At 39.8% G+C, this 24,567-nt stretch overlaps 1 protein-coding gene across 1 annotated transcript in view; it reads left to right on the forward strand.

Annotated features, from left to right (window-relative positions):
• The window catches only part of LOC145354935 (BTB/POZ domain-containing protein KCTD5-like), a 74,379-nt gene that overhangs the window by 19,177 nt on the left and 30,635 nt on the right, over positions 1–24,567 (forward strand). Inside the window, 3 exon segments of the mRNA XM_080206599.1 lie at positions 18,404–18,512; positions 20,825–20,916; positions 23,523–23,618. Of these exon segments, the coding sequence (XP_080062725.1) occupies positions 18,404–18,512; positions 20,825–20,916; positions 23,523–23,618 (297 nt within the window).

Raw genomic sequence — 24,567 nt, forward strand, 5'->3', positions numbered from 1 at the left:
AGTTCTGCTCAGTAGTTGGCAGTATCTTCAGCAGGACTTCAATAAAGACATTATTAAATAGTGGAATGTAGCGCCATTTTTTGGAATAGTTAAGAATGCAGAATCTGAGTAAAACTCATCTTGTGGAATATGAAGGGAACACAATGTAGTGAAAGACGCTACATTCCTGTAAATATTAACAACCATTGGGCTCATTTTAAACTGAGTGTTTGCTGATTAGTGCAGCTCCTTATCTTCAGTTGATTAAGAGAAACATTTCCTTTTTAAAACGCTGAATGTTTTGTTTCAAATATTTCTGTTTAAATAAAGTGCAGCTGCAATCAGGAGGAAACTGCTTAGGAAGGAGTTACAAAGCCTGCCTAAGAGCTGCATTAGCATCAGTAAGGAGAATTAACTCTGACACTTCAGCAATGTGCATTCATTGTGCTACAAGACCCAGCCATTTCCCTGTAACCACCTTCCCCACCCCTCATAATATGACCGTACAGATACCCCTGCAAAAATAAGTCGTATGAGGATTAAAAAACCTCTTGTGAGTCTTGCGATTCCTAGCCCTACAGATCTAAAAGTCCCAAGCTTTGCCACATCTGAATTAGCTTATGCACCTTATGGGAATTCTATATTTACCTTTGATGTATGTGGGAGATGGGAAATCGGTCAGGGTTTTTGTAAGATCATTATCTAGTAACCCCCACTGTGTGTTGGTGAAAATAATGGGCATGTGAGGGTGCTTTGAAGGCAGGGATATGTATGAATACTTCAAAGCAGTTATAATTGCCATGTTACTCTTTTTATCTAACCGGGAAAGACTTGCCAGACCCACTTCAGGATGTAAACTGAACAGATCTAGATTTATTCCATTTAACCTAACACATTTATCTTGCTATGCTCCACACATAGAGATATAGAGGTTTACAGCATGGAAACAGGCCCTTCGGTCCAACATGATTCTGTGGAGGAAAGGTTTATGACCCGTCGAGGTCATTCAGCCTGATTTGCTTCTGCCTGGTTTGTGTTGCTAATTTAGTTGTCATTGTTTTAATCCTGTTCACTTGTTCGCAAACTTATAATTTTATTTCATGAGTCTTTTGCAAACAAATGGTCTGAGGTTACCCTCTGACGCCGGGGTCAAAACCTTAGTATCTTAGTCATCTAGTCAATTTGAAGCAAACATTGCTATTTATCTCTAGGTGACTCATTGAACAGTGCTGCGTGTAATGCTAAATACTGATGTTTACATTGTGTCATCAATTTATTAACCAGACCTAGTCTTGCCATCTCCAGGTTCACCTCTCTCTCCTCACCTGGTATCTCTTAACTAAAAACAGTTGATAAAGCTTGCCCATCTGTTATCAGTTCAGTTGTAAAATTTGTAAAATTTTCTAGACATCCATTATTTCATAAGTCATAGAAACCCTACAGTGCAGAAAGAGGCCAGTTAGCCCATCAAGTCTGCACCAACCACAATCCCACCCAGACCCTACCCCCCTATCCCTACATATTTACCCGCTAATCCCTCTAACCTATGCATTTGAGGACTCTTAAGGGGCAATTTTTAGCATGGCCAATCAACCTAACCCGCACATTTGTGAACTGTGGGAGGAAACCCACGCAGACACGAGAATGTTTGTGTGGAGTTTGCTCAGTGACCCAAGCCAGGAATTGAACCCAGGTCCCTGAAGCTGTGAAGCAGCAGTGCTAACCACTGTGCTACTGTACCACCCAGTCAGCTGATAAAAGATTTATATGACAATATAAACAGCAAGAGCAAGGCTTTGACCAGTTTATAACCATCACTTGAGCCACAGGTTAAGCTACTGTACTATTTATAATATAGTTAATTGAATTGCATTAAACTTGATAATGACCAACACAACCAAGACAGGACAATTATTATACTTTCCTTGTTTGCAGCTTGTTCAGTTTCCACTGAATCCAAAGTTTTAGTTTGGCCATGTTTGTATTTTAATTTGCATTATAATCCATGGTAATTTTTGTCCAAGAATATTCCAGTAAATAATGTGGTGCATTTCTTCCGTAACAAACTACATTTCAAATAGTTGTTAATAGAATCCAAGTCAGTTGGTAATGACAAAACCCAGACACACAGCTTTTCCTTTACTAAAATAATTTATTGACTTTGTTCAGTGTCCCAGCTGTCCCCTGTTTATATGGATTAAAATACACAAACAATGTTCTTTTACCTGTGTATCTTAACAATATAATTGAATAAGATTCCCCAAGGTGCAGGAAGTGGTCATTCGGTCCATCAGTCCTGCACCGACGACGATCCAACTCAGGCCCTATCTCTAATCTCGCGTTTTTACTCGCTAATCTCCCTGATGCTATGAGGCAATTTTATCCAATTCTAACTTGCACACCTTTGGAGTGTGGGAGAAAATCAGAGCATTTGGGGGGAATCCACGCAGACACAGAAAACATGCAAACTTCACATGGGCAGGAATTGAACCTGGTTCCCTGGCACTGTGAGGCAACAGTGCTAAGCACAATGCCACCACGCCATCCAATATAGTTAACATTGATCGGTTCTGGTGCAAAGTCACAAACCTAAAATTTTAACTTTTGTTTTCTCTCTGCGGGTGCTGCCTGACCTCAGTATTTCCAGTATTTTCTGTTGTTTCAGAATGGCTGTTTGAAATGAATTATAAACTGTTGGAAAAAAAAATTATGGCATTCAAGTGCATTAAACCTTGTCCAGATCAGAATTTGTTAGTCTGCAATTCATTCATATGCATCTGGGACTTTGGACTAGTCAATTATAACTTTGGAGCCATTGGAAATTTATCAACATGTAGTTAACATGATTCCTCAACGATAAAAATACACATGCTTTGTGAAAGGTTGGACAGGTTTGGCCTTTACGCATTTAATTTGCAGTTGGTGCTCAGAATTATGAGTGGTGATCTTATTGAAATGTATAAGATCCAGAATTTTTGATAGACAAGGGAGTTGAGAATTATGGGAACCAGGAAACTAGATTTGAGATCACAATCCAATCAGCCATGATCTTATCAAATAGTGGAGTAGGCTTGAAGGGCGGGGTGGCATGTTTTCTACTCCTAAATCCTATACTCCTATAAAATAATGTAAGTAACTAACAAAGATGCTAGGATGTCATGCACTAAAATGTAGTAGACTGTAATTTCAAGCAGTATCTGTCCTGTTGTCTCATTTGTTCACTCCAGCACCAATACTGCTGCAAATCTCCGTGCATTCCATCACAAGGCACATCATGCAGGAATGTTTTGTTATTACCTTCATTATTCATTACCACATCCAGGATGGCCTGTTCCATAGTTGGCTCGATGACATATTGCTCTAGGGAATTATCCCAATTGCACTTTAAGAATTAGTTGTTATAGCTACCCTTTCAACTTCATTAATCCAATCAACATGAAGGTCAAAGTCACCCATGACTATTGCTCTATTCTTTTTAACATGCTCCTATTATTTGCTGGTTTATACCCTTTCCAAGAGTGTGGCTACTGTTCGGGTGTGTACACACCACTACATCCAATGCCTTCTTTCCCTTGCTATTTTTTACCCCCAACCGAATGGACTCTACATCATCCAAGCCTAGATTGTTTCTCAATTGACCTCATTTCATCTCATTAAAGTGTTGCCCCACCACCTTTTCTTTTCTTCCTGAAAGGTCAAATATCCCTAAATATTAAGTTCCCAGTTTTGATCTCCTTTCAACCATGTTTCCATAATGACCATAAGATCATATCCATTTCCCTCGATTTGCGCTATCAGTTCATTTGCCTTATTCCAAATGCTTTCTGCATTAAGATACAAAGCCTCGAGGCTTGCTGTCTTGCCATTTCTAATCATCCTAACTTTACTCTGTACTATGGCCCTATTTGCTTCTCGCCCTTGATTACCCTGTCTACTGTTTTTGGATTTTGTCTTTTATTATTGTTTTTGTTTCTCTTTCCTTTGCCATTCTGCTTAGGTACCATCCTCCTGCCAATCTAGTTTAAACCCTCTCCAACTACACTAGCAAATACTTGCCCCAGTCTTGCCCAATATACTCCGTCTAGTGTGCATCTGTCCCACCTCCCCCAGATGGATTAATAGCATTGTTTGTCAAATACAAATGTATTCATAAAACAATCAAACTATCTCCTTTCTAAGGAATGGAGCTGCAAAACAGTTGCCATGGTAGTGAAATCTTGATTTGAAAGATTACCTGCTGCAGAATGCCTGCTAATATTTTTTAATAAGCAAGACCTGAAATAATGTTCAATAAGAGGTAGCAGTCAGGTAGCTCAGTAAAATCCTGCAATCACACAGAACTTTTAATGTTGAAAAGCATCACAATTGACTTCAAAGTGAGGATACACGCACCAATCCTAGTCCTACTTTACCAGAATGTGTAAGCAGGGAAGAAAATGGACAATGCAGGTATGAGACCAACTATTTATCTCAAACATAAATCCAATCTGGGATGTAAACCACCTGTATGAAATGAGTTTGCGTCCAACATGCAAAACTGGTGTCAATTTCAAACATTCATTACAGGGCGGCTACTGTTGGAAATGGAAAATGTCTCACTGGTGGAGTAATGACATGCTCTCGAGAGTTTGATGCTAAGTCCTTTGGTAGCAAGAACTTTACTCAACAGTTAACTCTGCTACCAGTTTTAAGAAATACCATTCCCAAGCAATTGTCCGACATTTTCTCAGATGGTTGCACTTCCATGCTTTTGAGTAATGAAAGCAAGAATTTTATTCAGCAGATAACCTCTGAAATCGTTCCTTGTTGACATTTGGACCACCTGCCCAAAATCTAGCTCCCTAAGCCCTACTTTCCCAAATCTCCCAGTCTCTTGTGGAGCGCTTTGAGATATTTTTACTGCACAGGTGAACTTTAGATGTCAGTGCATTTTCATGTTTGTTAACACCAATTATCAATGGTCAAATAACTTTTGGCATAAATAGATATTGTCAATGCAAAATTTATCAAATCTTTATATAAAAATTAATTCATATACCATACAATAAGCAAAAGGTCAGAAAAAATAAGGCAACACCTATGTAACGTGTAAGGTTGGGCACTCATGGACTAGTCCGACACACTGCAAGCCAATGTTTGAGTCTGTGTCAGAGGGGCAGTATCTATACCATCAGCTGATATTCTTAGGACCTGTCTGTTAGCATTTACTATGTGCTACTATAGGTCTGTTGGCCTCCTTTATATTAAAGCCAACAGCAGCACATTGATATAAAAGCAGTTAAAGTACATGGGAGAAAAACTCTTGTGAAAATCTTATTTGCTGCAGTCAGGAGCAGATGTTTTAATGATTAGCTGATGTGCTGTTTTAATTGAATAGAAATTGATGGACATTTTCAATGAAGTAAGGAATCAGCAAAAATGCCTTATTTTGTTATCTCTGCTTCTTCGAGCGTGTAGTGCACTATCCTTAAAGGCCATGTTGTATTTTGCAATGTGGTTAATTCTGTCAGTGGACAGTTTAAATGTTGCTCTGCATTATTCATGTTAGTTCCATTACAGCTGCAGATGGAAGTCTTTTGCAATTTGTTGTGTAGGAACTGGCATGAAACCAATGCCTGTGCAGTGTATTAAATTATCAAACACTGCTGTTCAGATATTTCAGTGCCCCCCTACTCCATAAGCCCACTTTCTCATTAAGCTCAAATATATATTACTCAAAAGTGTGGATGTGCAATCATCTGAGAAAATGAGCCTGTTGGACAATTGCTCGGAAATAATTTTTTTTTAAACTGGTAAAATCTGGGTGCATAGATTAACTGAAGCAGCTGAGACTTGTGCTTAATAATTGATGTTGTAGTCAGCAATTCTCTTGTTGCATAATTAATCTACCCAACTGAGTCCGAGCCATGTTTTTTTTACCCTAAGGAAGCGACCCAATATGCTACAGTACTTTACAAGAACATAACAAAAGACTGCAGCAGCACTTTTGTTTTCTCCAAAATTTGCTTTCCCACTGAGGCTATGTATCTTGCTCTGTCCTAAGCTCAACACCTGTTTCCTTTATTGTATATCGTGAAACCTCTACAGTGCAGAAGGAGGCCATTCAGTCCATCAAGTCTGCACTGACCCTCTGACAGAGCATCCCACCCAGATCCTATCCCCTTAACCCCACATTGTTACCAAACTAATCCCCCCAACCTACACTTGTTGGAACACTAAGGTGCAGTTTAGCATGGTCAACCCACTTAACCTGCACATCTATGGTAAACATAAAGTTAGTTCTTTGAAAGATTGCATATTCCTGCATTAAAGAGGCAACAGGAATGTTAATGGACCCTTTGCCAAAGAAGGCCCTCCTGCTGACTTATTTTCTCTTCCCTGCCCCTAATTTTAACCTGTTTTTGAAAGATCTAAACTAAACCCTGAAAAACTGCAGAAATATTATTTTACAAAAAATAAAGCCTGAAAATGCAGGACTTCAATAACAACACAACTTGGACATTTATTCCACCCATTTGCTGTTCTATAAAATGTGTTAACATTCAAATAATAAAGGTTCTTTCTGGCCTTAAATTTCTTAATTGGGCATTGATACATTACTGAATGGAAAGCATGATGTCAATGAGCTGAGCTTGGTTTCAGTTGATTGACCACAGCTACAGGATGTGGAATCTGTGATGGTTTAATATCTGCACCTGTTTCTTGTATACAATTGCAGAAATATTCCAATGGTCCAGTTCTGTTTTTATTTTTTTAACACTGCTCAGCATTCTGACTTATTAGGTATGTTTACACTACAGCAAAATGATCATTGGTTTGTAAAGCAAGACTGCTATGTGGGGGTGTATAATCGGTTGTTATCATTCCCTGGTATAAAAAATTCTTTATAATTTTGCAACTCAGCTTCTGTTGCTGATGGAAGAGTGAAAATCTGCAGTTGAGTCTATCCCTTAATTTCAAAGGAGTAAGTTACATGAATGTAATGCTATTTCCTACGTTTTGCTTTCCTGTTACTGTAATACTCAGCTAAAAGAGGCACGCTGTCTGTAAAACAGCCATACTGTAGACCCTCATCGTAACTACTCTGTGTGTGCAGTCTGTTCAAATTATCAGCCACATTCAATTGTTCAACAAGTTGCAACAACCTGGAGGAAAAAGCACCTCTCCTCTAGAGACAGGAGAGGCCCAGAGGTTAAAAATAATTTGGAACGATTCTGGTCCCTGGGCGAGAACTAGCAATCATCTTGTCGCAGCTGGATTCAACTTGTCTCTAATGCATTTGAAATGTGCAAGACAAAAATGTACAGTACTTTCTCACACGAGACTGAGTTTCTGCTCACTAGTATCAGAATACTCAGTAATCTGCTTAAACTTCGCCTGCTGAACTGTAATAACTAATAGCTAAGCCAGGATAGTAGAATCCAAACTTTAACTAACTTGTTCTCTCTGCAGCTGTTGACAAACTTGTGTTTCTGTTGTTGAATTTCTATGATACCATGGGAATTTCTGTTTTTTATGTTGGGGGGGAGGGCGATGAAAGAAGGAGAGAAACACTTGAGTGTTATTACCACTCATAAGTATTTTTAATTTTTAACTTCAATTCCTGAAGTTTACTCCATAAACTCTACTTGAATGCAAGCAAAACTAATCAAAAGGTGCATGTTATTAGCCAAGGCAGAAATTGTATCATTGCAATTGACCTAAACTCCCTTGGACCTAGATAGGAACAAATCACTGAACTAAGTAGAAACAAATCATTGTGGTGATTTCTTTTTGAAAGGGCACGTCTGAATGTGAGAATGGGTGTAGTAATATGCCCTTTGTTTCCACTATGATCAAATAGTCTGCCAGCGCAAGTTGATGTAGCTCCTGTCTTTGAATATTTCCAGTGAGGTGTTTCATTTCTGCCAGTGTTTGTGGAACACTTGTAAAGGCCAACACTGTCAGAAGAGGAGGAGAGAAAAACTGCTGACAAAACAACTAAGTGCAATTGTTACTGACCATATCAACACACTTGACAGGAATCAATCTGTTACACTGCCTCTGGTATATATTTCCTTGGAAAAGGAGACCAAATTGTACACAGTACTTCAGGTGTGGCCTCCCCAGCGTCTTGCCTAATTGAAGCAAGACATTCTTATTCTCAAACTTTATTATAAAGATTGGAGTATAACGTATGACTTTTCCTCTCTAATTGCTTGCTGCGCCTGAACATTGTGGTTCGTTATAAGAATATTCAAATCCCATGACTTTTTCCTTCATTCCCTAAAGCAGTTGAACATCTCCCTTGTTCCTTGGCCACCCAATAGCCTGTAGCAGTTAATCTTAAATGATACTGGCAACTTTCTCAAATCTCTTAGGCACTGGGACCAACCTTGTGACCCTTGTTTGGACTCTTTCCAATGCTTGTTTCCCCTATATCACAGTGACCAGAACTGGCTACTGCACTCAAGATGTTCCTTGGAACATTCATAAGATAATTACAAATTTGATTTTGGTGAGGTTGGGCTGTTTCCAATTGTTTCCGTAGTCAGCTGCCCAAGTCACTTCACTTTTTTCCTTTCCCTCTCCCTTAATCTTGATATTAAACTGCTTGTTAATCTGAAGTTTGAAACATTGATCCTTCCGTTTCCCTGTCCGCAGGTGCTAGATGACCTGTCTCTCCAGCATTTTTCGCTTTTGATTCTCCCTACCTGCTCTTCTAATTGGCAGTAGAGCTGGTGACAGCAGATTGCTGAGCTGGCCCTCTGGTTATCTGCTTTATAAATATCTTGAAATCTCCTAAGGCAGCTTTCCATGCTCATGAAAGAAATTACCTTATTTCTTTGACATGATAGCAGGATGGAGGGAAGGAAAATAAAGATGAAAAGGATATTTTGTGGCACCATGGGAGGAGAAAGAGTGGAAGTGTTTTGTGCTAAGGGATTCCATAGTTAGGGTAGCAGACGAGCTTAGGCATAACTCCAGGATGGTATGTTATGTCCCACATTCAAGGATGTCAGAGTGGCTGCAGAACATTCTTTTGGGGAGGGTGAATAGCCAGAGGTCATGGTCCACCCTGGGACCAGTGACATGGGTGGGAAAGGTGATATAGTTTTGAGAGCAGATTTTGAGGAGTTAGGAAGAGAGTTAAAAAGCAGTACCTCAAGAGCAGTGATTTCCAGATTGCACCTAGTGCTGAATGCTGGTAAATGTAAGAATAGTAAAATTCGTAGAATCGCTACAGTGCAGAAGAAGGGTTTGAGACCTATTGGGTCTGTGCCAACAACAATCCCACCTAGACCCTATCCCTGTAACCCCACATATTTACCCAGCTAACATATGCATCCCGGGACACTGAGGGGCAATTTAGCATGGCCAACGCACCTAACTCGCACATCTTTGGGCTGTGGGAGGAGGCTGGAGCACCAGGAGGAAATCCATGCTGACACAAGGAGAACATGCAAACTCCACACAGACAGTGACCCAAGCTGGGAATTGAACCTAGGTTTCTGAAACTGAGGCAGCAGAGCTAACTGCTGTGCCACTGTGCAGTTCAATACATTGCTGGAGAAATGGAGGAGGGTTTACGATTGTGATTCTGGGGCAGGTTGGACCTGTACAAGAAGCATGGGTTACAGCTTTGATAAATGGTGGCACAGTGACTAGCACTGCTGCTGCATAATGCCAGGGAGTTGATTTTGATTCCAGCTTTGGGTAACCATCTGGAGTTTACACGTTCTCCCCATGTCTGAATAGGTTTCCTCCCACAGTCCAAAGATGTGCAGATTAAGTGGATTGGCCGTGTTAAATTGCCCTTTAGTGTTCCAGATGTGTGGATTAGGGAGATTAGTGGGGAAATGCATGGGGTTACGGAGATAGGACAGGGATGGGCCTGCGTAAGACACTTTGTCAGAGACGGCGCAGACCTGGTAGGCCAAAGGGCGGCCTCCTGCATTGTAGGGATTCTACAAACTCTATGAACTTATATGAACCTTAACAGGACTGAGACTAATGTCCTTTTGGGGAGGTTTGCTCCTGCTGTTAGAGATTGTTTAAACTAGATTGGTAGAGGGGTGGGAACCTGAGGGGAAATTTGGAGAGTAGAGAAACCGGCAGTCAGCAGTAGAGAAGTATTAACTGATGAGGCTAAATTAGAGAATAGTATCAAGGTAAATAGAATACTTGGAGAGTTTGATGGAATTAGAGTAGGCAATCATTAGACAGTCCGAAAAGGAGGTGGAGGAGAACTAATGATTAAGGATGGCATTACGGTACTGGAGAGAAAAGATGTTCTAAAGGGGTCAAGGATGGAATCTGGCTGGAGGCAAGGACTGAAAAAGATGTAATAACATTGACTGATGTAATACACAGGCCACCAACTAATGGAAGGGATGCACAGAAACAAATTTGCAAAGAAATTAAAGATTTATTGAATAATTATAATGGAGACTTCAGTTATCCAAATATAGACTGGGATGGGAATAGTGCAGAGGGACAAGAGGAGCGAGAGTTCTTGGAATGTGTTCGAGATCATTTTCGGTAGCAGTAGATTTCCAGTCTAACAAGAGGGCAACAGCTGTTAGATCTGGGGAATGAATGAATCAAGTATCGGTGGGAGAGTATTTGGGGACAATGACATTGTATCATAAGGTTTAGGTTGGCTATGAAAAAGGACAAGCAACAATCCAGAGAGGGATAATTAATTGTGGGAAAGCCAGATTCCATGGCATGAGAATGCAGCTGAGTCGAGGGAATTGGAATCAAATGGTGGCTGAACAATGGGCCACCTTCAAATAAATAGTATTACAGGAAATATTGAGTTATGTTCCCTTGAGGGGGAAAGGTAGAACAAATAAATCTAGAGCACCCCGGATGATGAGAGAGATGATGGGAAGATGAAAAGGAAGTAATGCAGATATCAGAGAGAATATCCAATGGAGAATCAGGCTGAATATAGAAGGACCAGAGAAGAAGTGAAAAAAAAGAGAGGAGAAAGCATGAAAAGAGACTGACAATTAAAATAAAAGGGAATTCTGAGGTCTTTAAGCATGTAAAGAATAGAAGAATGGTAAAAGGAAGAGTAGAGCTGGTTAATTATAAAAAGGGAACTTGCATGTGGTGTTGGAGGAAAAGCAGAAGTTTAAAGGTTTACTTTGCATTTGACTTTATAAAGGAAAAAGATTGGCTTTATAAAAGGCAAAAGAGAGAGGAGGTAACTGGTATGTTCAGATAATTTACAATTGAGAAGGTGGTGTTAGGTTACATGTACTTAAAATAGAAAGGGCACCAGGACCAAATGAGATGTATCCAGTCATTTTGACTTCAGTGATAAGGAAACTTCTGGAAACTATAATTTGGGATAAATTCAACAGTCATTTAGCAAGTAATTGCAGGGTAATTAGGGGAAATCATCTTTAACTGACTTGCAAGTTTTTTGAGGAAGTAGCAGAGAAGGTTGAGGCCAATGCTGTTGATGTGATGTCTGTGGATTTTCAAAAGGTGTTTGGTACAATGCTACACAACAGATGTGCCAGCAAAATTCTACCTTAATGGAATAAAGGGGAAAGTAGACACTTGGATAAGAAATTGGCTGAGTGATAGGAACAAGTAGCGATAAATCTGTTATACAGATTGGAGGAAGATTTGTCATGAAGTTCGCCAGGGGTCAGGGTCGGGACCCTTGGTCTTCCTGATATATATTAATGATCCAGGTTGTGTTGTTCAGAGCATAATTTCAAAATTTGCAGATGATACAAACATTGTCAATTGTGAAGAGATAGTTTTGAACTTCAGAAGGACAGCCATGTTGGTGGGTTGCGCAGACAAATGGCAGATGAAGTTCAACGCAGAGAAGACTGAGATGATTCCTTTTGTCAGGAAAAATGTGAAGTGATAATATAAAGGAAGAAACTCTGAAGAAGGTATAGGAACCTCAGTGTATATATATGTAAGTCGTTGAAGGTGGCGGGGCATGTTGAGAGAGCAGTTAAATCACATAACATCTTAGACTTTAATAATAGGGGCATGGAGTACAAGAGTAAGAGGTCATGTTGAATTTTTATAAGACACTAGTTAGGCCTCCTAGAGCACTGCACCCAGTTCTGGGTGCCACACTTGAAAGATGTGAAGATATTGGGGAGAGTACAGTGGAGATTCACAAAAATAATCGCAGAGATGAAAGAACTTAGCTATGAGGATAGATTGGAGAAGTTGGGACTGTGTTTTACTTTGAGAAAAGAAATCTAAGAGGAATCTTGATAGAGGTATTCAAGATCCTGAGAGGTATGAGCAGGGTAAAGATTTGCACTGCTCCCTCGCAGTGCTAGGGATGCAGATTCAATTCCAGCCTTGGGTGACTGTGTGGAGTTTGTGTATTCTCCCTGTGTCTGCCTGGGTTACTCTACATGTTCTGTTTTCTTGCACTCCAAAAATGGCCATGCAAAATTGCCCCTTTGTGTCCAAAAATGTGTAGGTTAGGTAAATTAGCCATGGTGAATATACAGGGTTGCAGGGGTAAGTTGGCAGAATATGGTGTTTCGGAGAGCTAGTGCAGATTCAGTGGATGGAATGGCTTCCTTCTGTACTGTAGGGATTGTATGATTAAATAATGAGATATTGTTCCCACTCGAGCATCAAGAACTAGAGGATACAGATTCAAAATAAATGGTAAAAGAAGTAAAATTGCCCTGAGGAAATTTTTTTTCATCCAGAGGGAGGTTAGAGTCAGTTAAACCTCTTGAGGGGGTGGTGGTGGAGGCAGGTTCGATTGAGAGATTCAATAGGGATTTGGATTGCTATTTGAAAAAATTGTACAAGGTGGTTCTTCCACTTGATTCAATATGAAGTTTGCCAGTTTAATTGTATTCTGAACAGTATAGTCACTTCACTGCGTGTTTCAATACTGCTGTAAGTGGTACAAATGGTGCATGTAGGTCTCTGTTTTCTGAGCAGTTTTGAGTATTAAAAAGCAATTAGCATTCTCGAATAATTCTATCTGGAGCAATGATACTTACATTGCTGTTCACACTGGAAACTCTGCCTTTGAGAGGAAAAGAGGAATGTTGCTGAAATCCAGATGCACAATTGTCTCATTTAAACATAATTCCTATTGCCAAATTCCTGCCCTAGTCACCTGTAGATATTTATTCCTTACTTGGAGTTTGGTTCTGCAGTTGCTAGTCACTTCTGATACCTCACTCAAGTGACCAGAGGTTCTTTTATGCAGAGAGATGTTAGAAAATAGAGTACCTCCAGGAATTATAAAGTCCAAGTTGATGGAAATTTGAAAAAGGAGCATTAAAAAGCTGTGGGGAGAGGACAGGGAGTTTAGGACTAAGTTGATAATTTTCAACAAAATGGCACAGACTCCATAAGTAGCTGCCTCCTGGGCTGTAAATTTATTTGACCTGGGATTTATAAATACCAAGGATCTGGAATTATTGTGGTTCAGTTATTAGTGCACAAATCCCACTTATAGGAAAGAAAGAGAGAAACAGACTGGTTAGATTCAACTCTATCTATCGATCAGGTTGCAACTTTTAATCAAGAAATTTTGGCCATTCATTTTACAAAAGCATTGTAATTATATAGCTATCACTTAGACTTTCTGCTTTCAAAAGTTTAGTGATGCATTTGTGTTGTACTGAATTGATATTGCATCACACAGGATTCAACTTATTACAGCGTCTACTTTTCAAATGTCTTTTGAATGTGCTTGGATACCTAATGCAGCTTTCTGAGACTTCTGTTTCATGGATTGCATGCTTTGAGAGTGCTACTGGCCCCCAGTGTGCACTGCCTGTCTGCACAAAGTGTCTATAAAGTGATTAACATGCTTCACTAAAGCTGCAAAACCCATTTTAAAATTAAACACCCAAGCCTTCCTGAAGGTGGCCTTTGGTAGCTTTCAGGTGTATTCTGGGGCTATTAGTTGTAAAAGCAGCTAACTTTGGTATTTGCACATCCTCATGCAGTGGAGTGCTGCAAGGATCAGCGTTTAGACCTTAGCTGATTACAACCTAGATTAATGACTGAGATGAAGGACTGGAGTGTAATACATCTTGCGTTTGCTGACAAAACAAATCTAGGTAGGAAAGAAAGCTATGAAAAGGTCACAAACTACAAAAAGACATAGGTTAATTGAGTGGGCAAGAAGATGGCTGATGGAATCTAATGTGGAGTAGTGAGAGATTATCATCTTTGATAGGAAGGAGAGAAAAACAATGTTTTTTAGGTGGTGAGAAACTATTAAACATTGACCCTTGAAGGGTTCCTTGTACACACAACACCTAATGTTGACATCATGAGCATTAGTGAAACCAGCAAGTTCTCTTTCAGGATCCTTTTTGCAGGGCAAGTGTTCATTCCATGTGGGAAAATACATAATAGGTTAGTATTTATTGCAAGGGGATTGGCGTACAAGGATAAGAAAATCTTAATGCAATTATACAGGGCTTTGAAACCACATCTGAAATACTATGTGTAGTTTTGGTCTTTGTACTGAAGGAAGGAAGGATAAGGGATGGATGCAATGAAGGTTCAACTGGACTGATTCCTAAGATGAGACAGTTGACTGAGGAAAGCTTGATAAGAATGGGTCTGTATTCAAAGAATGAAAAGTGTTGTCATGGAAATAATTTCATTTTCCCCTGGCTGGAGAGTCTAGAATTAAGGGCATAATCTTGGGATAAAGAGTCGGCCATTTAGGAATGAGATAAGAAATTTCTTCACTGAGGTTTCTGAATGTTGGGAATTTTCTCCCCAAAAGGCTCAGTCGTTCAGTATGTCAAGGCAGAGATTAATAGATACTTGACATCTAAGGAAGCCAATGTATATGGGAATTGGGCAAGAATATGAATTTGAGATAGAAGATCAGCCAACATTAAATGGCAGAGCAGACTCATTCCTGCTTCACCTCACAATGTTCACCTATCTTTGTTTGATTCCTTGTGCTCAGTATCTGGAGGCGCAATTTTGCATCGTTGGTGTCAAGAAGTTGGGATAAAATGAAAATTAAGCAATCTAATAATTGAAAATGTGTTCTGGTAGTTTATGATTAAGATAGCAAACTGTTTTTCAAATGGGAATTAGTTAGGAAGACAGATTGGCTGAAGTCTTCTATATGCAGATTAGCCTAGCAATACCATAAGCAGAGGTTTACCTAAGAGAAGTGGATAACAGTAGGGCGTAGAATTTCAGGAATTAAAGCAAAAATTGTAAAAGCTCAAAAGAGATGAGGATGAATTTCACACTTGAATTCTAAAAGGGTGAGCTCATGTAAGAAATTTCATTAAGACAGACCTCTAAGACAGGCAGTTCAGGTAAGAAAAGAGAAAGCAGTATATTGGTGACAGAGTTCATCACATACAGAGAGTTTGCCCAAGATCGTGGCCACACATAGCAGGATGTTGTGTTCACTCCCAAACCAAAAGTGCCTGGAGAAATCATGTTTGAACAGCTATTTTGTCCCTAAGCTAGAAGCAGTGCCACAAGAGAGATAGGTGCCGACTGGTAACTTGCTTTATTTTCCGTATAGTTTAAATCTATGGGATGGAGCTCTGAGGCTGGAAAAGTAGAGGGATTTGGAACTGGGTCAATTTAATAGTGTATAGTCATTTATGTAGTTAAGTGTATGCTTTTAGTTACCTTTTTTCTAGTGTGTTTTACTGTTTAATAAATATTTTGTTTAATTATTGTAACAAGACTGGAATGTTCTCTCCAGTCTCCACATCGTTCCTCACATTATACCAAATTGCAAAAAATACAGTTAGGAATCAGCATTCCAAGCTTCTTCACTGGGATTTGGAATACCCGAGCATTTAATCTTGGCTGCTGGGTTTGTAGCAATGGAGAGTTCTCATTGTCCCACTCGTGGCCTCCATCTCCTCAGCATGTATTCTAGAAATAAGCTAGATTGGAACTAGTTCAGTTTTTTTGCTCAGTTGCAGTACAGCTGAGCATTTCTGAATTTTTTCCAGTAAATTGAGTTCCTACATTACAACAGTGACAAAACTTCAATAGGACTTAATTGGCTGTAAAGTGCTTTGAAACAGTCAGTGTCCACGAAAGGCACCACGTAAATGAACATTGTTTTAAATTCTGTGAGAATCATAGATATGTTTTAAATTCTGCGTACTTTTAGTATTTAAGCATGTGGAGATGCAGGATGATCTGAAGACTTGTTTCCCATGGACACCATTTGTTCAATCCCTTATATTTCTGGTAATGGCAAAGTGTTCTCTGACTTGTGCTTGTTTTGCTATTAGCTTTTCTTTATCAATTTTCTTGATGCAGCTGTGTTGTCAAATGGTTGCAGGCTTCTTTGTTTATCTTTAATCTGAATATTTAATGTAAAACTATGTAATTTTCCATTGAAGCAAAATAAGCATATAAACTTTAGGGGTTTTATGATGTGCTTTGAGCTTGCTGTTAGACAGTTCAGCAGAGTGATCAACCGCAGTGGAACTTCGGAGAAGCAGCTCTGGGGCAAAGGGCCAGAGGAGATCAGCAAATGCTGCTGCTGGTATTTGTGTTGAGTTCATTGTTTAATGCTGGCATTTGTAAATCTTTCTCACAGCATCAAAAATGTTATAGTTAATCAAAAATGTGTTCAGTCTTGAAGTGCACCATCATGAACATCCCATCTCTTTCCCTTTAACCCAGTTTCCGATCTTTCCTGTGCCATGTTTAGAGAAGCCTTGTAAAGTCTGAATTTTTTATGCTATAACTGAAGGAAGATATTTGCCTTTCTGTAGTAGCTTTCATGTTCGTTTGATGTCTCAAAGCACTTTATATATGGTCCATTAATAACTTCTGAAGTATAGTGACTGTTGTTATAATGACCCATTTGCACTGAACAATGTTCTACAAACAACAATAAGATAAATGACGACCAAACTTGTTTGGTCATTTATCTTGTGTGTTTGTATGACATTGTTTGGTGGTGTGGATAAACATTGGCCAAGGCACCGGGGGATCACCCTATTTTTCTCCACAAAGTGTTTGGGATTTTTTTAAGGTGCACCTGAGGACAGATGGAGTTACAATTTAACATCTCTGACAGCATTGCATTCCCTCAATATTGCACAGAAATATCAGTCTATAGTGGAGCTTCAGCCTTTTGAATAGGGTGTAAATGCTACCCCCAGAGTTATATTGACAATTAGAAGTGAAAGTAGCTGTAAGTGAAAATTAGATTATTGTGAAAATTGAATGCAAACCAATCAGTGATATCCAGGCTCCATGGGGTGAATGTTTAAGCCCCAGTGGGGCCAAGCATGGAATCTCGCACTGGTGTTTGCCAGTTTCCTGGATTCATCCTAGCCCTGGGTTATTTTCCCAGAGGTGGGTTGGAGAGTAGCAGGGCTACCCCTCCACAAGCAGCAGATAATCAAAAGTCTACTAAAGACTATTGTTGGAGGCTAAGTGGAAAATTCAGGTTGGCTGCAAGATTCTGGAGCAAGCAGGAAGTCCTGCCACCACCTGATGGCAGTCCAGAAGCCTAACGCTCCAAGAAGGCTGGGAGGCCTTCTTGCCAGGCTTCACTTGTAATCACAGGCCACCGTATGGAGAGACTCCCCTTCCAGAGCTGGCCCAATGCAAAGGGCGCCCTCTTTCTCTTACTTTTCTTTAAAGGTGCCCTTCTACTATTGAGCTTGGCCTCTCTTTATCCCTTCACTTCAAGAACTTGTCTGTTGCCCTCATCCTTTTCTGACTTCCATTTAAGCCTGATGGCCTAAATCCCACAATGAAAATCCTGCCCCATAAATTTGAATCTAATAGACTGACAAGTTTGTAACGTCCTAAAACCTTATTGCGGGCTATAGGAACCACATTAGTCAACTACTACATGTTGCGTTAAAGCCAGAAAGAAAGATAATGAAAGCCAGTAAAACAATGGGTGACGTTTTCCAGTCAATGGCTTGGAGACTAGACATAAAACGGAGATGTATGTTGGGATCATGTGGAACTCCCAATATGTGGACTTCCATAGGAATTCCCCAGGAAGTTTGAATTTTCGATAGACAATTCCGCTGCTCCCCGGATCCTTTCATAAATGTCTCCAACACTGCATTAAAGTCCGGGACTTCAGACAGTACCAGTGACAGAAACCGCCACCCTTCCAAGCCCCCTAACCGTTTACCCACCCCTAGCATTCATTTACCAGCATTCAGACTGAACATTTAAACCTACCATATGGCAGTTAGTGCAGCAAAAATTGGGTGTGTCCTGTCATCGTCCAAATGGGACAACCAGGATCAATAGTTTCCAGGGAAATACGAAGCAGTGTTAGGTAGGCAAAATTTCCAGGCACACTGGCAATCCGACAATGATGGCTACTCCTCAAGATCTGAGCCAATAATTTGATGAAACTAAAATTAGTAAAAACTTGCAAATATGATTTTTCTTTTCTAACCAGCTTATCCTGTGTTTGATATTTCAGGATGAGACAGGTGCCTATTTAATAGACCGAGATCCTACTTACTTTGGGCCTGTGCTTAATTACCTGCGACATGGAAAACTGGTTCTCAATAAAGATTTAGCAGAGGAAGGCAAGACCTGTTTGTTATATCTTCAATTTTTTTATCGTTATTACAGTCTTTGATTATAAATAAAGGATATGGGGAAATGTGTAACTCTTGTATTCAAATGCTTGCTACCTTGTGTCCTACTTGTTTTAAGTGCTACCCAGTTCTATTTTGCTGCTGCTTTGCAGACATTATTCAAGATAATTGTAATACTTCGGTGAAAAGATTCATTCCATATCTGTTTGGGATTTATTTTCCACTAGTTTATATTTGAGGCCTTGTCTAAGCTATTGAGTAGCTTCTGTACTTTATTGAGGTCCTTGAAAATTCATGGCTGTAAATTCCGATGATGGCTTTCATCCTGAGTGATGTTTTGTTGAATAAGATGAGACCAGTAAAAAGCAATATTTAAAATTGACTTTATGCCTGAGGGGTGTACCTAAAAAATGTAGTGCCAAGCTGGTGAAGCTGCAACACAGGACTACATGCTTGCAAAATCGGAGGGAGCATACTGTAGACAGAACTCAGCTATCCCACAAGCAGCTAATTAGATTAAAATTCTGGAGCCCTGCCACCTTGAATTGTGAATGATGATGAGCAGTGAAACAGCTGATTGAGGAGGATGCTCGACAAGCATCTCATCCTCAATGAATTCAAAGACTAGTATGTCAGTGCAAAAAATAAAGCTTTTGAAGCATTTGCAACCAGCTTCAGCCTGAAGTGCCAAGTGAACGATCCATCTTGACTGTCTGAGGTCCCAACTATCATAGATAGCGGTCTTCGGCAATCACATACACTCCGTGTGACATCAGGAAATGAATGAAGGCTTTGTATACAGCTGTAAGACTTGTGCTGTAGAACCAGCCGCAGTGCTATCCAAACTGCAGCAGAGCAACTTTAGCACTAACATCGCACTGACAGAGTGGAAAATTGCATGCGTGTCCTATCCACAAAGATCAGGACAGTTTTGGCCAGGCCAATTACTGCCCCATTGGTCTACTTTCAGTCATGAAAATGGTGGAAGGTGCCTTTGACGATCTTATTAAGCATCAATTACTGCTCAGTTTGGGTTTCACAGAGCCAGTTGGCTCAAGACTTCATTATAGCCTTGGTCCAAATATGGACAAAAGAGTTGAACCTCAGATGTGGGGCAGAGTGACAGACCTCAAAATCAAGGCAATGTTTGACAATGTGGCATCGTTTTACCGTGTGGCATCAAGGAGCCCTAGCAAAATTGAAGTCAGTGGGAATCGGGGAGAAAACTCCCAATCAGTTGCAATCATATTTCTCACAGAGCAAAATAGTTGTGGTCGTTGGAGGCCAATCATTTCAACCCCAAGACAGTATCCTGATGAGCTTCTGCAACAGCGTCCTAGGTCCAACTATCTTTAGCTGCTTCATCAATGACCTTCCCTCCATTTTACATACTGAAGAGGTAATCTTCACATTGTTCAATACCATTTGCGGCTCCTCAGACACTGAAGCAGTCCGTGCCTGCGAACTGCAAGATGTGGACAATGTTCAGGCTTAAGCTGATAAATAGCAAGTAATATTCATGCCAGACAAGTGCCAAGCAATGACCATCTTCAGCAAGAGAGAATCTGACCATCTCCCCATGACATCCAGAAGTGTCACCATTGCTGAATTCCTTATCGTCAATACCCTGGAGGCCACCAATGACCAGAAACCTGACAGAAACAGCCATATAAATACAGTGGCTACAAGAGCAGACTGTAAATTCAACAGCAAGGAACTTACCTCCTGACTCTCCAAAACACTTCCATCACCTGCAAGGCACAAGTCAGGAATGTGTTGGAATATTGTCCACTTGCCAGATGAGTGTAGCTTCAATAACATTTGAAAGCTTGTCAGCATCCAAGATAAAACAACCCACTTGATCCCCTCCACCAATGCCACACAATGGCAACAGTGCACACCAATTACAAGATGTATTGTAGAAACTTGCCAAGGCACCATTGACAACTTCCAAATCCGTATCACTTCCACCTGGAAAGACAAAAGCAGCAGTCACATGGGAATACTATTTTCCCAAGCCGCACACCATTCTGACTTGGAAATGTATTGTGGTTCCTTTAGTGCCACTATGAAAATCCTGGAATTTCCTTCAACTGAATTGTGGATTTACCTATGCCAAGAAGACAGCTCATCGCTATCTTCGGTTAGGATGCACAACTGATGCTGGGCTTGCCAGCAGTGCTCCCATCCCAGAAACAAATAAATTGCAAAATATTGAGTTGTACTTGAAAAGAACTGTCTTTAATCTCTCTGCAGTATTGTATATTGAGAATAGTTGACGCTAATTTGGTCCCTTTCAGGTGTGCTGGAGGAAGCAGAGTTTTACAACATCACATCACTAATAAAGTTAGTGAAAGACAGGATAAGAGAGAGAGACACCACGACATCACAGGTGAGTGAAAAGATGTGAAAGTGCAAGTATGTGAAATGATCTTGGATTAGTGGATGGAAGCTAGGAGCTTGGAATCTTTAAAGATTGAAGAGAGAGCTGAACTATTTCCAGTAATAGAGTTCACTCACTTTCTGAATAGATCTTGGGACTCAGTGGTATTCTCTAGGCCACATTTTTCCCTTTTATTATTGATCATGTAACCTCTTGCAGCAGCTCTGGAAAGCAGCACATGCATGTGGACCATGAATAAAAGAGGAGGCCATTCAATTCTTTGAGCCTGTTCCACTGTATGCAATTGCCTTCCACACTCAGACTGGGTGAGGAGGCAGGTGTCAGGTTTACCTCAGACGGAACAGGAATCAAACTCAGGTTAGTATTACTCTAAACTATATTTGAATCATCTTCACCAACTGAGCTAACTGGCCCCCTTATCCTTCATATCCTTGCCCACCGAATATCTATCCATCTGAGTTGTTTCCACATGTATTTCACATCCATTCTTGTGGGGGTGGTCCAGATTTTCACAATCCTTTGTGTTGAAAAAATGCTTCCTGATTTTGCATGTAAATGGCCTAGCTCTAATAAGATTATGTCCAAAGCGTCTGTAATCTCCACCAGAGGAAATAATTTCTCTGTCTTTTCTATAGAATCTGCCAATCATTTTATACAATTAAATAACCCTATGACTTTCTAAACACAAGCCAGTTTTTAAGCAATCCACCCTTATGATTTAACCATTCATGCCCTACTATTCTGGTGAATTTGTGCAGTGTCCCCTCCAAGGCTGCTGTGTCCTTCTTGAGGTGCAGTGTCTAAAAATAACCACAGTGCTCCAAATGGGATTCTGACAAAGGTGAAGCATCATTTTTTCACGTTGTATTCCAACCCCCCTGGCAATTAAAAACAATCATTCTATAAATACTTTGCTCTTTGTACTTGTGCATTAGTTTTTAATGATTTGTGTCCATGGATACTGGTCTGTGGACTCCTCCCCAGGTCCTAATCCCTCTGCATTATTGCATGTTCTCAGCACTATTGCAGTTGTGTATATCTATTTGATGGGCCTGCCCACCGTCTAAAAGGAACAGGCCTGGAACGTGATAGGAGACTCTATCCCACTTGCTTGATAAATGCAGCTCAACACCATCCAGAATAAAGCAGCCTGCTTGCTTGGCACCCCACCTTCCGCCTTACATATTTATTCCCTTCAACATCAAAATGATGTACCGTTGTACCATCGACAAGATACACTGCCACAACTCATCAAGTCTCCTTCAGTAGTACCTTCCACACCTGTGATCCCTACCATCTAGAACAACAAGGGAAGGTGAGTGTAAATCACACACCTCCATATCTTGGAACAGTGTCACTGCTCGTTTGGTGTCGCTGGGTCAAAGTCCTGGAACTCCCACCTTAAGGCCAAAGAATGGCCAGTTAGACAGTGTCAGAAGATGACCTGCTCAGTAGAATTGTGCCATATGTTAGAGAAAGTAAAGAGGAAACCAGAAAACTTAAAATGTGGTGATGGAGAATTACATAGCAATCTAACACCCAGTGCTTTTTTTCAGAGATTATACCCACAAAAAGTACATATTTTGTAGACAAATTTTAAATGAGGTGCAGATCATTATGGATTGCCAGAATATTTTGGCACTTATTAGAGTTAACTACTACCAAGCAAATGCAAAGATTTCAGCAACAGTTCTGTATATTTGAAAAGTGCTGCAATAAACATTTTCAGAAATACAAGCTGTTACCAGAGATCCGAAAGAAACTAATGCAGTTCAGTGTGCACAGATGGTATGAGTGTTGAAAACAGTATGCTGTTTTAGTTATCGAGAGGAAAAGCTACTGAGAGGAGCTGCCAAGCCAGGTCTGTAGTTCAGTAATAGCAGTAGCTTCAATTTTGGATAGCTTGTTTAAAAAAACACACAGAAGGTGTTGGGGAGCTGCAACTCCCTGCATGGTTTCATTTATATAGTGAAGCCAAAGCCCTGAGTTCAATCTTTGTCAGTACTGAGTTTGCTGATCTAAGTTGCAACTATGTAAGAATTAATAGAATTGGCTTCTGTTCCTGTATTAGAGAAAAATCAGCCAGGATTTCCTGCTCCTTTTACCTATCCAGAAATCCATCGTAGAAATGCATCTATCTGGGTGAGTTGAAACAGGATCTGGTTGAGCTGTGAAAAATCTAATTTTTTTAGTGTCATGTGAAAACTGACCATCTGGGCAGACACCAAAACAAGGAGTTTGATATTGTCTGTTGGATAAAACATGATGGCTTATTTGATAGCCTAAACTAGGAGTACTTCGTATTGAAATACACAGTACAACTGATGGCATGATTCAACTTTCATTTATACCTGTGCACATGCCTTCATTTGAAGATGTATGTTATCAAATTTTGAAGGATAACACGTACCAATTACTTTTTTCTTCCTTTCAGCTGCACTTTTTAAGATTCTATCCCAAGATTTAATATAATTTTGCCAGCGCTGTTTTCAACATTGGGACATCCTCAAAGTTTAATAACTAATTTCATCATTTTCTTCAGTGGGTCTTTGAACAAATAATTGATTTGATTCCTCTTGCCTTGTAACCCTTAGATTCCAATGAAACATGTCTATAGAGTATTGCAATGTCAGGAAGAGGAACTCACCCAGATGGTATCTACGATGTCTGATGGTTGGAAGTTTGAACAGGTAAAGATGTTAAAACAGTCACTTAGATTTTGAGATTAAATTATAGTCGGGAATAATGTGAGAACACTCACTCTGCACCCCACCATGCCATTAGAAACAAACTGATTGTGCTGTATCCATTTGAAGGCAACCTCGATTGTTGGTGGAACCAAATACAGATTCAAAGACCTGTGACATTCCTGACCAAATTCTTGTTTCAATTTTTATGGCTGCTCAATTAACATATTTTTTTTGGAGCTGTATGTTTGAAAATGATCCGAGTGTGACTAATCAAAAGGTGTATGCGTATTAGTGATGTAAACAAAGTCCAAATTATCAAAGCATGCTCTGTATAAATTATTTCCAAATATTCTTTGTATGGTTGTGGGGATAAGGGTCACTTTCCAATCTAAGGAAATATTTTCTTTAAAAAGAAATCCACATGCTACAATCCCCATGCAGTAATCGGAAGCATAACTGGGCAATGTATTTATAATTGTGGCATTTGCTATATTGTGACTCTATTTTGTCATTATACCGTGACTAAAATAATTGGGTCTACTAGTTTAGATGTATCAGATTGTGCTGATGGCGAATGCCTACACTGAACCCTGGAATATTGCCATTTCCTATGGATCACATTTATTTTGTTGCATTACTTCAACGTATCTTTCATGGGTGTGAGGTGATGTACTAAATTTTATAAATACATATTTATGGATTAGAGCATTGTAACCATAAGTTAGTATACTTGCCAGAAGTTTCCATTATAAATTTGCATACCTATGGAACTGCAGTGCTATCACTGACAAGAAGGTGTGATTACATGACCAGTTTACATAGAAAATTACAATTATAAATTTGGATCTAGGGTATTTATGATTTTTTAAAAAGTCAGAATGCTTAAATATAACAGGGATAATATATCTCAGCAGGCTACTTATTATCCTAGCTGGGCTTGAGTTTGACC

This window comes from Carcharhinus amblyrhynchos, chromosome 18 (genome assembly GCF_965287045.1).
Source record: "Carcharhinus amblyrhynchos chromosome 18, sCarAmb.v2.hapA, whole genome shotgun sequence".
NCBI classification, from domain to species: domain Eukaryota; kingdom Metazoa; phylum Chordata; class Chondrichthyes; order Carcharhiniformes; family Carcharhinidae; genus Carcharhinus; species Carcharhinus amblyrhynchos.